The sequence below is a fragment of the Stegodyphus dumicola genome, chromosome 6 (assembly GCF_044657685.1).
Source record: "Stegodyphus dumicola isolate Sdum_Otavi_A_Nest chromosome 6, ASM4465768v1".
NCBI lineage: Eukaryota > Metazoa > Arthropoda > Arachnida > Araneae > Eresidae > Stegodyphus > Stegodyphus dumicola.
Window position 1 is genome coordinate 122796144 of NC_140773.1, and position 12061 is coordinate 122808204.

The following is a 12061-nucleotide window of genomic DNA, read 5'->3' on the forward strand; positions in this document are numbered from 1 at the left end:
CATTACCCTCCAGTTAAGGTTTAAGGTAATGTTATCATATCCAAAAGAGCCAAAAAATTATAAAGGCCTGCCTTTTTAATATATAAATTAATAAATTTTGGTGGTACTTGGTTATCAACTTGTACATTAATTAGTTTTATGATTTCTTCCTTTAAATCGTCATTTTCAGTACATATATTTTTTATTCTGATAATTTGGCTATGAAACGTGTTTTCTATTACTTTTCTAGAGATATTAGAGTTCCAATTAATTAGTTTAATAGTAGGAAAATGGAAATTCCTTCTTTTATCAAATAATTTAATTTTGTTGTGTTTAATAATTTGCAGGTCTAGGAATTCAATAGTATCTTGATTCGTATTCGTTTTATTAAGTGTTAAACTATTTGGGTAAATTTTGAATTTCTCAAAAGTAGAATTATTATTGAAAGTTATAATATCATCTATGTATCTAAAAGTATGAGCAAATAGCTTTAATTCATTTTTATTTAAACTGAGTTGGAATTTATATTCAAATGTAAAAAGAAATAGGTTGCAAATTTGTGTAGAACTGTTTGCTCCCATAGGAATTCCTCTAACTTGCTGAAAGATCTTATTATTGTATTTAATGTAGTTATAAAATAATGCATAATTCAGATAAGTATTCCATCTTTCAATACAAAGGATGTCAAGTATGTCAGGAAAAAGTTGTGGGAGTTGCATTAAACTAGTAAAAATTTCTTCTAATGGTAGAGAAGTATAAAGGTTTTCAAAGTCATAACATTTAATGTTCTTGATTGTTAAACTTTTAAAACTGCTGAAAACTGGAGCATTATTATAAATAATCCAACTATAATTGTGTTGTTTGTTAACGAGATATTGGATTAAATTACAGATTTTCTTAAGTATAATTGCAAATATGTAATCTATATTCTTTTTATAATTATTTGTACCATTAGCAATAAATCTAAATTTGAGTGGTGATTTATGAAATTTTGGGAGAGCATATAGATTTGCTAATCTATTGTAGTTAGATGGTTGTGAAATTTGCAGTTTCTTATGAAATGCTTTTAGCTTTTTTGTAATAACATTTCTTGTAGATTGGCGAGTTTGTAAGTAATGGCATTATTGAGTTCAGTATTAATTAATGAGACATAAAAAAATTTTCATATTATGCTAAAGTTATTATTGGCTTTGTCAATTTTTGTAATTATGAACTTTTGTTTTAAATCCTGTAAAAGAGATATGAGAATATTCCACTGTAAATGGATATTAAATTCAATTCTTCGAATTTTTTGCTTGAATTCTTCTAATACTGCATGTTTCCATGCCATAAAGGTAGAATTTGGAATATTTAATTTGAAACTAGTTTTAACTATAAATTCGTCTATATTTTTTACGAAACTTTTAAAACTGTGATGTTTGTTAATTTTTAATACTGGTCTAAAATTTGGTACCTTTTTCCATTAAAATTCTTAAATGTTGGTTTTGAACTATTGCTAAATTGCCTGTTATAATATGTTGATGAAATTTATCTATGAAATCTTTGTATTAAAGCTCTTTACAGTATCAATGGGCTGTAGTAGCTAATTCATGGTGGTTAATTAGCAATTTACTAAGAGGTTTTTGATACTTGAAAGCTGGTGAGATCTGTACTTTGGTAGCTGGAAAAAGTTGTTGACTTTTTCTGAAAATTTTGCTAAACTGAATATGATCATAGTTTGGATGAAGGAAATTGATTTTGCAGTAATATTTATTGTATTTGTTATTTGTAGAGAACTTATAATTGCAAAAGTCAATAATAAGGTCTTTGATAATATTGTGCCCTGTAAAATGCTGTTTTACAAATTTTATTAGTAATTTTAAGAAATTGTGCTTACAAGTATGCAACCAAGTAATTATATTTTTAGTGAAATTATCAGTTAGAAAGTAATTATTTATATTATCGAACTTTTTTGTATCTATTATTGAAAGAAGTTTATTTTTATGTTTGTTACCTGCTCTCGTTCCTCGTAATGTTTTTTTACTGAATAATTTAAAATGGCTGTAAGTTGGAATTTCAGAATTTAATTTAATGTGTTGGTTGAATGTATTGAGACCATAAGGGTAAAGTGTTTTGAATTTAAGCATGTAGAGTGACTCTTGAAATAATCTAACTTTGTATTCAGGTACAATGTCCAAAATTTGAATATTAATTTTTTTGAAATCATGTATTTGAAAATGTTCTAATTCAGCTGTATTAACTGTGCTAAAATTAGTAGTTGCAAATTTTTTGATGTGTGCTCTGTGGTTGTTAATTTTAATATTAAGACTAATTTTGGTTTGTCCAACATATTTAAGATTTTATGTGTTACAAGTGATGAGATAAATGCAATTATAAGTTTTTCAAAATGGGATTGATTGGCTCAGTTACTTAACTCCCTAAATAATTGATATTACTACCTTTAGGATTTTTAATTTAATTTAATTTAATTAATATTAATATTAAAAAAATTTTTTTTACTATAACAAAGATAGCAGCTTGACACTCAACTTTACCTACATAAGCGCCATCTATATAATTTGAAGAACACACTTACTTCTCTTTCACAACACTTTTGCAGACTCCAACACTCATATAGTAGGTAAGTTAGAATTAAAACTTACTATTTACTTGCTTTAAGTATTTTTTTAAAAAAATTTTTATGTAGTATCTAAGTATTTTCTAAATATGAAATTATATTTTTAAATATATATTTATTTTAAAAATTGTGAATTAGTTCTTTTTGTTTCTTTTTGTTTTTTATTTCTTATTGGTTTATATGGATTATGTATAGTTCTTTTATAGTTTGTTTTTATTGATATGCATATTTGTGTAGGGGAAGTTTCTGTAGACAAGGATTTCTAAAATACATTGGTTTCTAGATTTTTTTATTATTTTATAAAAAATTAATTTTTAAAAATTTAATTTTTTAAGAAAAAGTTTAATTCTTGACTTTACTTGCTTGTTTCTCAAAAGACTTAATTAGTATTTTCCTTTTTGAACTTGAATTCTTAAATGTTAATACTTAAATTTTAAATTCTAAGGGTACCACTTTATTGGAATTACTTTTGGTTTTGACTTTTACCCTTGCCTGCATGAATGACGAAACACGAATTGAATGATTGGAGAGTTAGGTTTGGAGGCAACTTCCCCTTGATAAGTCTGTCTCCTGCCTACTCTACGATCATTCACATATGCATTTTTTAAAAAAATTGCTTAATTTAATTTTAATTTATTAAATTAGTAGATTTATTTTCATGGATAGATTTTGCACTTGATTTGCTTATGCTTCTGAATTTAAATGATATTGTAGATTAGTTCGAGAATTAAATCTTTTACATGTTTGCATATTTTTAAATTATTTTAAATTATTTTGGCTTTTTTCTTTTTTTTAGAATTTAAATTTGCTTTTTTACTTTTTTACTTTTATATGTATTTCTTAAGAATTTAAATTTGTTTAAATCATAATTCCATAAAATATTTTAATCTTTTTCATTAGGTACATCATGAATTAAACATATTTTTATTTAAATCAATCAGATTAAAAATTCATTCTTAAGAACGACATCTGTTGCTTTTAAATAGCTTAATTTGTCAATCAGTTATTAAATTTGAAAGATAAATATCTTGCATTTTGCTGAATGGCGCCAAACATGAATGAAAAATAAACAGCACAGCTGTAGATGATGTTTAAAGTAAATCAACGCAAAATCGTGGTTTGAGACTAATAGCCCTTTTGGGCCTAAGAAAAAACTGTGCTGTGTAATTTTATATTAGAAGTATTTCTTTCATATTTATGATTGAAGTAATGCCATAAAAAGAATGAATAGAATTTGCAGATTTGGATATATTTATGGCATATTAAGGATAGATAATTCTATGTTCAAATTTATAGTTGAATTTTTCATTTTTGGGTTAAATTATGTATTAATCTGTTATATGATATTGATGAAAAATGCGAAAAAAAAGACATTGTTGATTATTAAATATAGTATATTTTAATTTTATTTGTCTGTTTCTTTTTAATGCAGGAATTTGTTGCTGATGTTGCTGTATTTAAAGATTCTTGGGTTGGCATGGTAAAAACTGTTAAAACTGAACTTACTCTTCGTTGCTGTGATGGATCTAGGTAGTACCGCATTTGTATTCCATATATTTTAACAGTTTTCAATAAAACAAAATTTTGTTATTAAATTGCATTTTTAATTCTAAAACGTTCTCTTATTGGATTAGGTGTATAATGTCTGATGTAGATGCATTTGATATGGATGACATCCTGGATCGCAGAGAAAGGGTTTGTAAGATCTATATATATTTCAAAATTTGAAAGCACTTTAAGGATTCTGTAAAATCCAGTTCTTTAAAAAGTTTCAAAGTTTAATGTTATTTTCTAATTTATAATATATTTATTTTTAAAAGAAAAAAATATTGGATGTTATGAATCATAAATTTGATTACCTTAGTAAGATTTTTTTAGTTGTTTAGTTGACAACCCAGTTTTGTCAGCATGAAGCATTTCTATTTCGTCATTGCCCTGTATTGAGTAATGTTTCATCTGATCTTCAGAGAAACTTGACATAATTTACAGGCTGGCAGTTTTTTGGCCATTTTGGTAGTTTTCCTCATGTATGGCATGAATATAAGCCATTTTTCTTGAGGAAGTCCTCCATGAAGGCATCCATTCTGTTAGGCAGGTAGCTCCAGTGCATTTTGTTATAACCAAATAAATTCATATTTAAAATCCCATTGTTGATTGATAAGGTTAGGAAGTAACTTGGTAGTTTAATCCAAGTTAAAATCCTATTTAACAAGTGGCTATTTGAGCGTTTTTGCAACCTTTCCTAATATGTAACATGAATACAGAGAAAATCATTTACAGACATCTCTTATTTTGGGTAGGTAGCCCCAGTATTCTTTGTCATAATTGAATCAATCCAAATCCCAAACCTGTTGTTATTATTAAATCTCTTGTTGTAGCTGTCCAACAAGCATAATGGTAAGCGACATTGACAAACGTACTGAGACGCCTGCGTTTGAATCCCACATGTATGGATGTTTGAAATTGTATGGCATCAGGTCCAAGGTCTCCCACTCCTCTTTCCCTACCACAATCTCTCTAGAGGGCTTTTGGTTTGCCGCATATTTAGAGTGCCCCCATGCCATACAGGCCCATGCCCATTTAGAGTACCCCGAGCCATACACACGTATGGATATTTGAAATTGTATGGGATGGGGGCACTCTAAATGAGTATGGGCCTGTATGACACTCTAAATATGCGACAAACCAAAAGCCCTCTAGAGAGATTGTGGTAGGGAAAGAGGAGTGGGAGACCTTGGACCTGCTCTCCTTCCTAGAGTGATCTCTTTCAAAATTTGGGGGTGGAACTGAGCTAAAGTTGAGTTGTCACCTATATGGTGCTCAAGGTGTCAATGACAGGTGCATTTGATTCCTTGCCACAATGAATGTCATGGGCTGACTGATCTTTGTCAGATACGTGAGAATGGTAACGTAATCTTTTTGAATCCACAAGGCTGACATATTTTAGAATTAGTAATATTTAATTTTTTAATTAGTTCCTTTGGTCAAGGATCTGTTTTAAATGTTTCCTGGCTCAATAATATTAATATCTAAACTTATTATTATTTCATTTTAAATAAAGTCAGGAAATTTCCTGCTGCTGCCTCTGAATTCAAAATTGCATTCATCCTGTTTTAGTTTGATTTTAAATTTCTTCTAAGTCATAGCAAAATATTTCAGCTCTTCATTGTTATTATTTTGATATGCCTAAAAAGAAATGTTACTTAAAAGAGCTTGTAAGTGATTTAAATTCAGAAGAAATAGTATGATGTCTTCCTGACTGAAGAAAATGTTATATTTTGAAGATGCTGAAATTATCAAGACTGTAAACTTATACAACAGATTTTAAATATTGTTGAGAGAAACTATGTTATATTTTCTTGTCAATTGGTATTCTGATTATCTGAATCTGTTAACTCGCTTGTCGGCAAGGTATACATATATGTCTTGTATGGATGTACAAGGCATACATATATGTCCAAGTATTTGTTATTATTCCTTTAAGTAATATATACACACACATATACATACTGGCCATCAAAATTAAAGGATAATGGGAAAAAGTATGCTCACTATGTTGCCGCCCCATGCTATAATTATTTATATTAATTAAATACAATTTAACACAAAATTTCACTTCCAAGCATATTTTATCATCGGAAATATGCATATTCGGTGATTTGACAATGTGGTGCACAGTGGATGCATGCTGGCATTCTGGTCTGTAGTGTTGTTAAAATGAACATAATTTCTGAGAATAATCAGTATTCGGTAGTTATGGCTCAAAGGCATCATTAATTGGTAGAATCGTGGGAGAGGTCAACACAGATGGATGTCGACCAAGATTTGAATATTCCTTAAAGTGTCTTATAAAAGAGTTTGGAAATATTTTTTACACTCACGTTTGTGAAAATTGCAACACCATGAAGGACTTACGCGAGTGAGCTGAAATTTTCAGGAAATGCAAAGTAGCGCATGATATGCAAATGATTAGAATTGCAAATCCGTAGCGCATGCGTATGCTGAGCAGCGCCCTCTGAACGGCTGATGGATCCGAATAAATAGACGGCTGTAGCGAGGCGTGTATGGTTATCGGTGGTTATCTGCTAGTGGTAAACGTTAACTCAATCTGTACTTATGCCTCATCGATGAAAGAGAGCGAGATTTGAACAACTTACAGAGTTTGAACGAGGGAGAATCATCGGCCTTCGTGAAGCTGGATTGTCGTATCGTGCAGTAGCCTCTCGTGTGCAGCGTAACAGCAGCACAGTGATGCGCGTTTGGAAGCAGTGGACGGACGAGTGTCGGACAACTCGGAAATCCGGGAGTGGACCCCAAAATGTGACGTCAGCTCGCGATGATAGACACCTGGTCCGCATGGCGCGGACGGACCGTACAGCTTCCTCTAGACAATTGGCAGCACTGTGGTCAATAGCTACAGGTGTTTCATTGTGTGCTTCATCAATTCGTAGATGTCTGCTGCAGTGTGGACTGCGCGCACGGACTCCTTTATACAGGATCCCCCTAACACACGACCATCACCGCCTGCGGCTACAATGGGCCAATCAGCATAGAGACTGGCGTGCTGATTGGCAGCATGTCGTGTTTTCTGACGAATCCCGCTTTAATTTGTGGTACCATGATGGCCGCATTCGTGTCAGACGCTATGCCGGTGAACGCCACCTTCCGGAGTGCATTATCGAACGCCACAGTGGACGAACACCCGGAGTTATGGTCTGGGGCGCCATAGCATATCATAGACGATCTCAATTGCTACGAATTGTGGGCAATCTGAACAGCAACAGGTATATCCGTGAAGTTCTACAGCCCGAAGCTGTTCCCTTCCTTCAAAGCTTGCCAGGCGCTGTATTTCAACAGGACAATGCCCGCCCTCATACTGCTTGGATTGTTAAATCCTTCTTTGCAGCGCAGCAGGTACAGCTTCTTCCTTGGCCTGCGTGTTCCCCGGATATGTCGCCAATTGAACATGTGTGGGATGTCATTGGTCGGTGTCTTGCTCGTGATCCTCGTCCTGTTGCGTCTGCAGACGAACTTTGGGTACGCGTACAAACGATATGGAATGCTCTTCCTCAGTCAGACATTCAAACTTTGTTTGACTCCATGCCACGTCGTGTAGCAGCACTTATTGCGGCGCGTGGTGGCCACACAAAATACTGATTCTGATCTCTTGTTCTTGTTTGTTTGCTTTGAACATTTAATCATTTATTTGTACCACTACCACTCAACTGTGTATTAAATTGCATTCAATTATGACGATTCCTTCTTGGTGTTGCAATTTTCACAAACGTGAGTGTAAGCACTGGATCGGTTGATGAGACAGTGGCGATTAAGAGCAGCAACTGAATCAGAATACTGTTTTCTGTCATTTTCAGTTCAAAGAAACTGTAAAACAACTTCAAGAGATTTAGTTTTAGACTTTCAGGCTCTCACGGAGCTTGAATTACTTGTTCTGTTGCTGCACGAAGGCTTAACAAGGTTGGACAGTATGCGAGAAAAACCAATGGTTTGTGTCCCACTCATTCCAACTTCCAGAGGATGCCTTTTAAACAGGTGAGTAATTCTAGATGTGGTTTGATCTGGAGATAGGAAGGAACATGTAATTTGCCCTCTTTTGCCCATCCTGTTTTTACGACTGCGGTTTAATGGTTTGGGGAGGAATCGTAGCACGTGGCCGCAGCAAGCTGCATATCTTTCAAGGAGGTTCTGTAACTGCTCGGATATATGTTGAAGAGATATTGATTCTTTAGGGGGCTGTTAGCCTAAAGTTTTTGCTAATGAATGACAATGCTCGACCTCATCGAGTATGTAGGGAATCAGAATACTTGCAAACAGAAGATATCACTTGAATGGTTTGGCACCTTACTGACCTGACGTGAACCCGATTGAGTATATGTGGGATGGCTTACGGCACTGAATTTCAGGGCACCAAATTTTTTCTTTTACCCTCCAGGAGCTGAAAAGTGCACTTCTTTGCTATTCCACAAGACTTGATCAACACTTTGGTAAAGACTATGAAATCAAGGTTTGAGGTATGTATATTTGTCTGAGGTGACCGTATAGTGTATTAAAAAAAAAAAAAAAAAAAAAGTATCCACAAGAGGTTACTTAATTTTTCTATCATTTTCCATTTTCTGTAAATTTGATTTTAATTTCAATATTTTGCAAATAATCAACTGCCAAACATTGTAATTTATATTAACTAAAGTTTTTGTACAAATTTCTATTAATTTTTCATTAAGTATCAGTTACATTTTATTTCTTTCATTATCCTTAATTTTGAAAGAGCCCACCAGCTGCCGAGCGGTAAAGTCGCTGAACACTGGTAGTTCGGTCCGAGGTTTGAATCCCGTGAACGGGCTGGCTGCATGGGTGTTTTCGTGGTTTTCCTCATGTGTATACAAGCCAGTTTCCCTTAGAAAGTCCTCCACAAAGACATACCTCCCCTTAGGCAGATAGCCCTAGTGTGCTTTGCCATAATTAATTACACCACTACACCACACCGTTAATTTTGATGACTGGTGTATATGTATGTGTGTGAATTTTGAAATATGAAGAATGGCAGTGTATTAAACAGAAAGGAATTCAGATGTAAAATACTGGAGACATTTTTATACTATAATCAGAAAAATTATTCTTTCTCATGGTAGTTTTGGAAAAATTTGAGTTTTGGAGCCAAAAACTTGGCAATGTAGAGGGTTAAGAGAAGTGAAATGCCAGAACTTCTTTTTCTAGCAATGGAAACCAAAGAGTGAAAGATTAAATGAAACAATAATGACTGACATATACCAGTTGCATGCTTGTGTGTAAACCAGTGACAGATAGAAATAGACATTTCGAGCTGATAATTTCCTTAAAGATAATAATCTGTTTGTGGCAATAAGATGGCCAAACAGGTAAGGCAATCAAACTTACAAAGTTTTTTAGCAAAGATATTTTTCATTGAGTTTCTGCAGATGTTTAAAAATTTGCCATATATGGCCTTATTTTTGTGATAAGAAAAATTGCTAATTAAACTAAATCATGCGTTAGATGGTGGCAGTTAATATTTGGAAAAATTTTGCTAATTAGTAATATTTTGACATGTTTTTAGCATATTATTATTTAGAATTTAACTCGTGTTTTTTAACATATTATTTTTTAGAATCTATCTTATTTTTCTGACATTTAAGTACTGATGGCAAATATTTTTAATGATATGGGAGTATGTTTTATTGTAGTGTACTTATATATGAGCAAAATTTATTTTATCCCTTGCTGATACTATAAAACATTGGACCTTTTTTCCCCACTCTTTTTCAGGCATCAGAGTTTAAAAAGTACAGTTTCTATCCTGGACAACAATTGTGGGGCCCAACATTTTGCTTTCAGAAAGTTAAGTGGCTGGTTTTAAACAAACCAATGAGTGACATCATTAATTGCCCTAACAAGAGCGTCCGTGCCATAGTTGAAGATGTATGTCAATGCGGTAGCTTTTTTCTTTTTTTAAAAATTTTTGTTTGAAAAAAGTATTTTTTACTAAAGTATCAAGTTCTTTGTGTTTTGCATAGTGCAAAGGAAAGAAGCTGACATTTACTTAGTTCTGAAATCTTCAATGCACTCATGAAAAATCAGTTTGCTAACAGTTCTGTGCCAACATTTATATCTGAATAGTTAATTGTTGAGGTCACGAATCCTTTGCTTTTTCATATTTAGGTAGAAGTGATAAAATTTATAAATGGGTATTACATATTCATCATATTTGCAACCTTTGTCTTTTGTTGTTCATTGATTGCAAGTGTGTAAATTTGCTTAATGCATTTGGTGTTTTAACCATTTGGCTAGGGAATATATATGTTTATTCATAGTAATATACAGTGAAAATCATTTAACACGAAACTGAGGGGACTGAAATATGTTTTCGTGTTAAAGGATATTGCAAAAATAAATAAATATATATGTATATATATTCAACGAAATTAAGTTTATCAGAGTACATTTTATTTACAAAGATATGTATATATGCATGTATTTAATAAAAAATCAATGAAACAAAAACATCCGCAAAAACCTTATTTAATACAAAATTTTCAAGTTTTTGAAAAACAAAACATTTATTGAGGGTTTGGAAAACAATCTGACATTTTTATTTGCATTGTCTTTTTTTAGCATCAAATTGCCAACAATTTGTTCTATGTTGTCCATTTTGTTATTCATTTCACCATTGGAATGTGCGTCTAAATAAGTGCACATACTTTTCATGGTGTTCCTCGTTTCGTGTGACTTGGGAACAGAGCTGCATTATTCATTTCATTTTCATAGTGGGAATCTGCATCAGTGGTATATTTTGAGCTTTGAACAAGCTGCAAACTGTCTTTTGTGTACCATGATTGGGGCTATATACACATTATCATCATCTACTGCAACGAATTCTTCCAATGATACAGTAGGACAGTCCAATAATACAGAAACTTTCTCAAACAATTTCATTAAGTGTCGGCTGAGTTTCGGTACCATCCTTCTCCATTTCTTTGGGCATGAACAAAACTCGCTGATTTTGACACAGACTGCAATTTACTCATCACCGAATTTCGAAGCGAACTGAAAAGAGATGAGATGCTTTTGCATCTCGTTCGTAGAGGTGGAGGGTGAAAGTAGCATAGATAAACATAAATGTGGGGATTTTAAACGATGAACAAATTAATTAACGAAAGACATTTTAATGAGACAAACGATTATTACATAAATTTAACATTTAAGAGAATTAAACAAGTAATGATTCGTCAAAGTTCTTTTTGAACAGAAGCAGCGTCTCTGCTTTCACGTCAATTGTCTATCATCTCAAAACGGTAATTCCCCTAATTTTTGCTTGGCGCCTTCGCAGCTCGTAGAGAGAATGACGTCACGGCAACAGAAAAAAAAAAAAAAAAAAAAAACAAAGCAACAAGCAAGAATATACAATAACAGAAATAAGTATTTGTGAAAAATTTTAAAGCGCCGTCCATTTCTTGAGGAATTCAGCACATGTGGTGGTGCATATGGGCCCCTCATTGCGCCCTTCCTTTATTACGTCATAGGTGTTGCCACCCTTAACTTTCGTGATCTTATAAGGTCCGAAATACTTCGCTCTTAATTTTAAGTGTGGTCCGAATTGAGTCCTTTTGATTGCCACTAAGTCATCAACTTTGTACGGCTGTGCTTGTCTTCTTTTGGCATTATATGTCTTTTTATTTTCCCGTTGGACTTGGAAAATTTGCCTCTTGGCTTGCTTTCGTAATTCTTCTCTTTGAGACTCGAATTGAGATTGAAACTCACTTTCTATCAGTTCTTTGAGCTGATCGGTGCCCTTACTGTTCATTTTAGTACCGAAGAGTAATTCAAACGGAGTGGTGTTAATGCTTCTTTGATATGTTGAGTTAAGCGTCCGCTGAACTTCGTGTGTGTGTTTATACCATTCGGTTGGTTTTTTTAAGGACAGTTTCGCTAATA

The 12061-nt window shown here is 32.8% G+C and overlaps 1 protein-coding gene across 2 annotated transcripts in view; it reads left to right on the forward strand.

The window, feature by feature from the left end:
* LOC118196453 ((E3-independent) E2 ubiquitin-conjugating enzyme) overlaps positions 1-12061 on the forward strand; it is a 194985-nt gene that overhangs the window by 19791 nt on the left and 163133 nt on the right. For both annotated transcript variants that reach the window (XM_035367911.2, XM_035367912.2), the window contains exons 3-5: positions 4029-4126; positions 4231-4291; positions 9896-10048. In XM_035367911.2, the coding sequence (XP_035223802.2) occupies positions 4029-4126; positions 4231-4291; positions 9896-10048 (312 nt within the window). The remainder of the gene's footprint in view (positions 1-4028; positions 4127-4230; positions 4292-9895; positions 10049-12061) is intronic.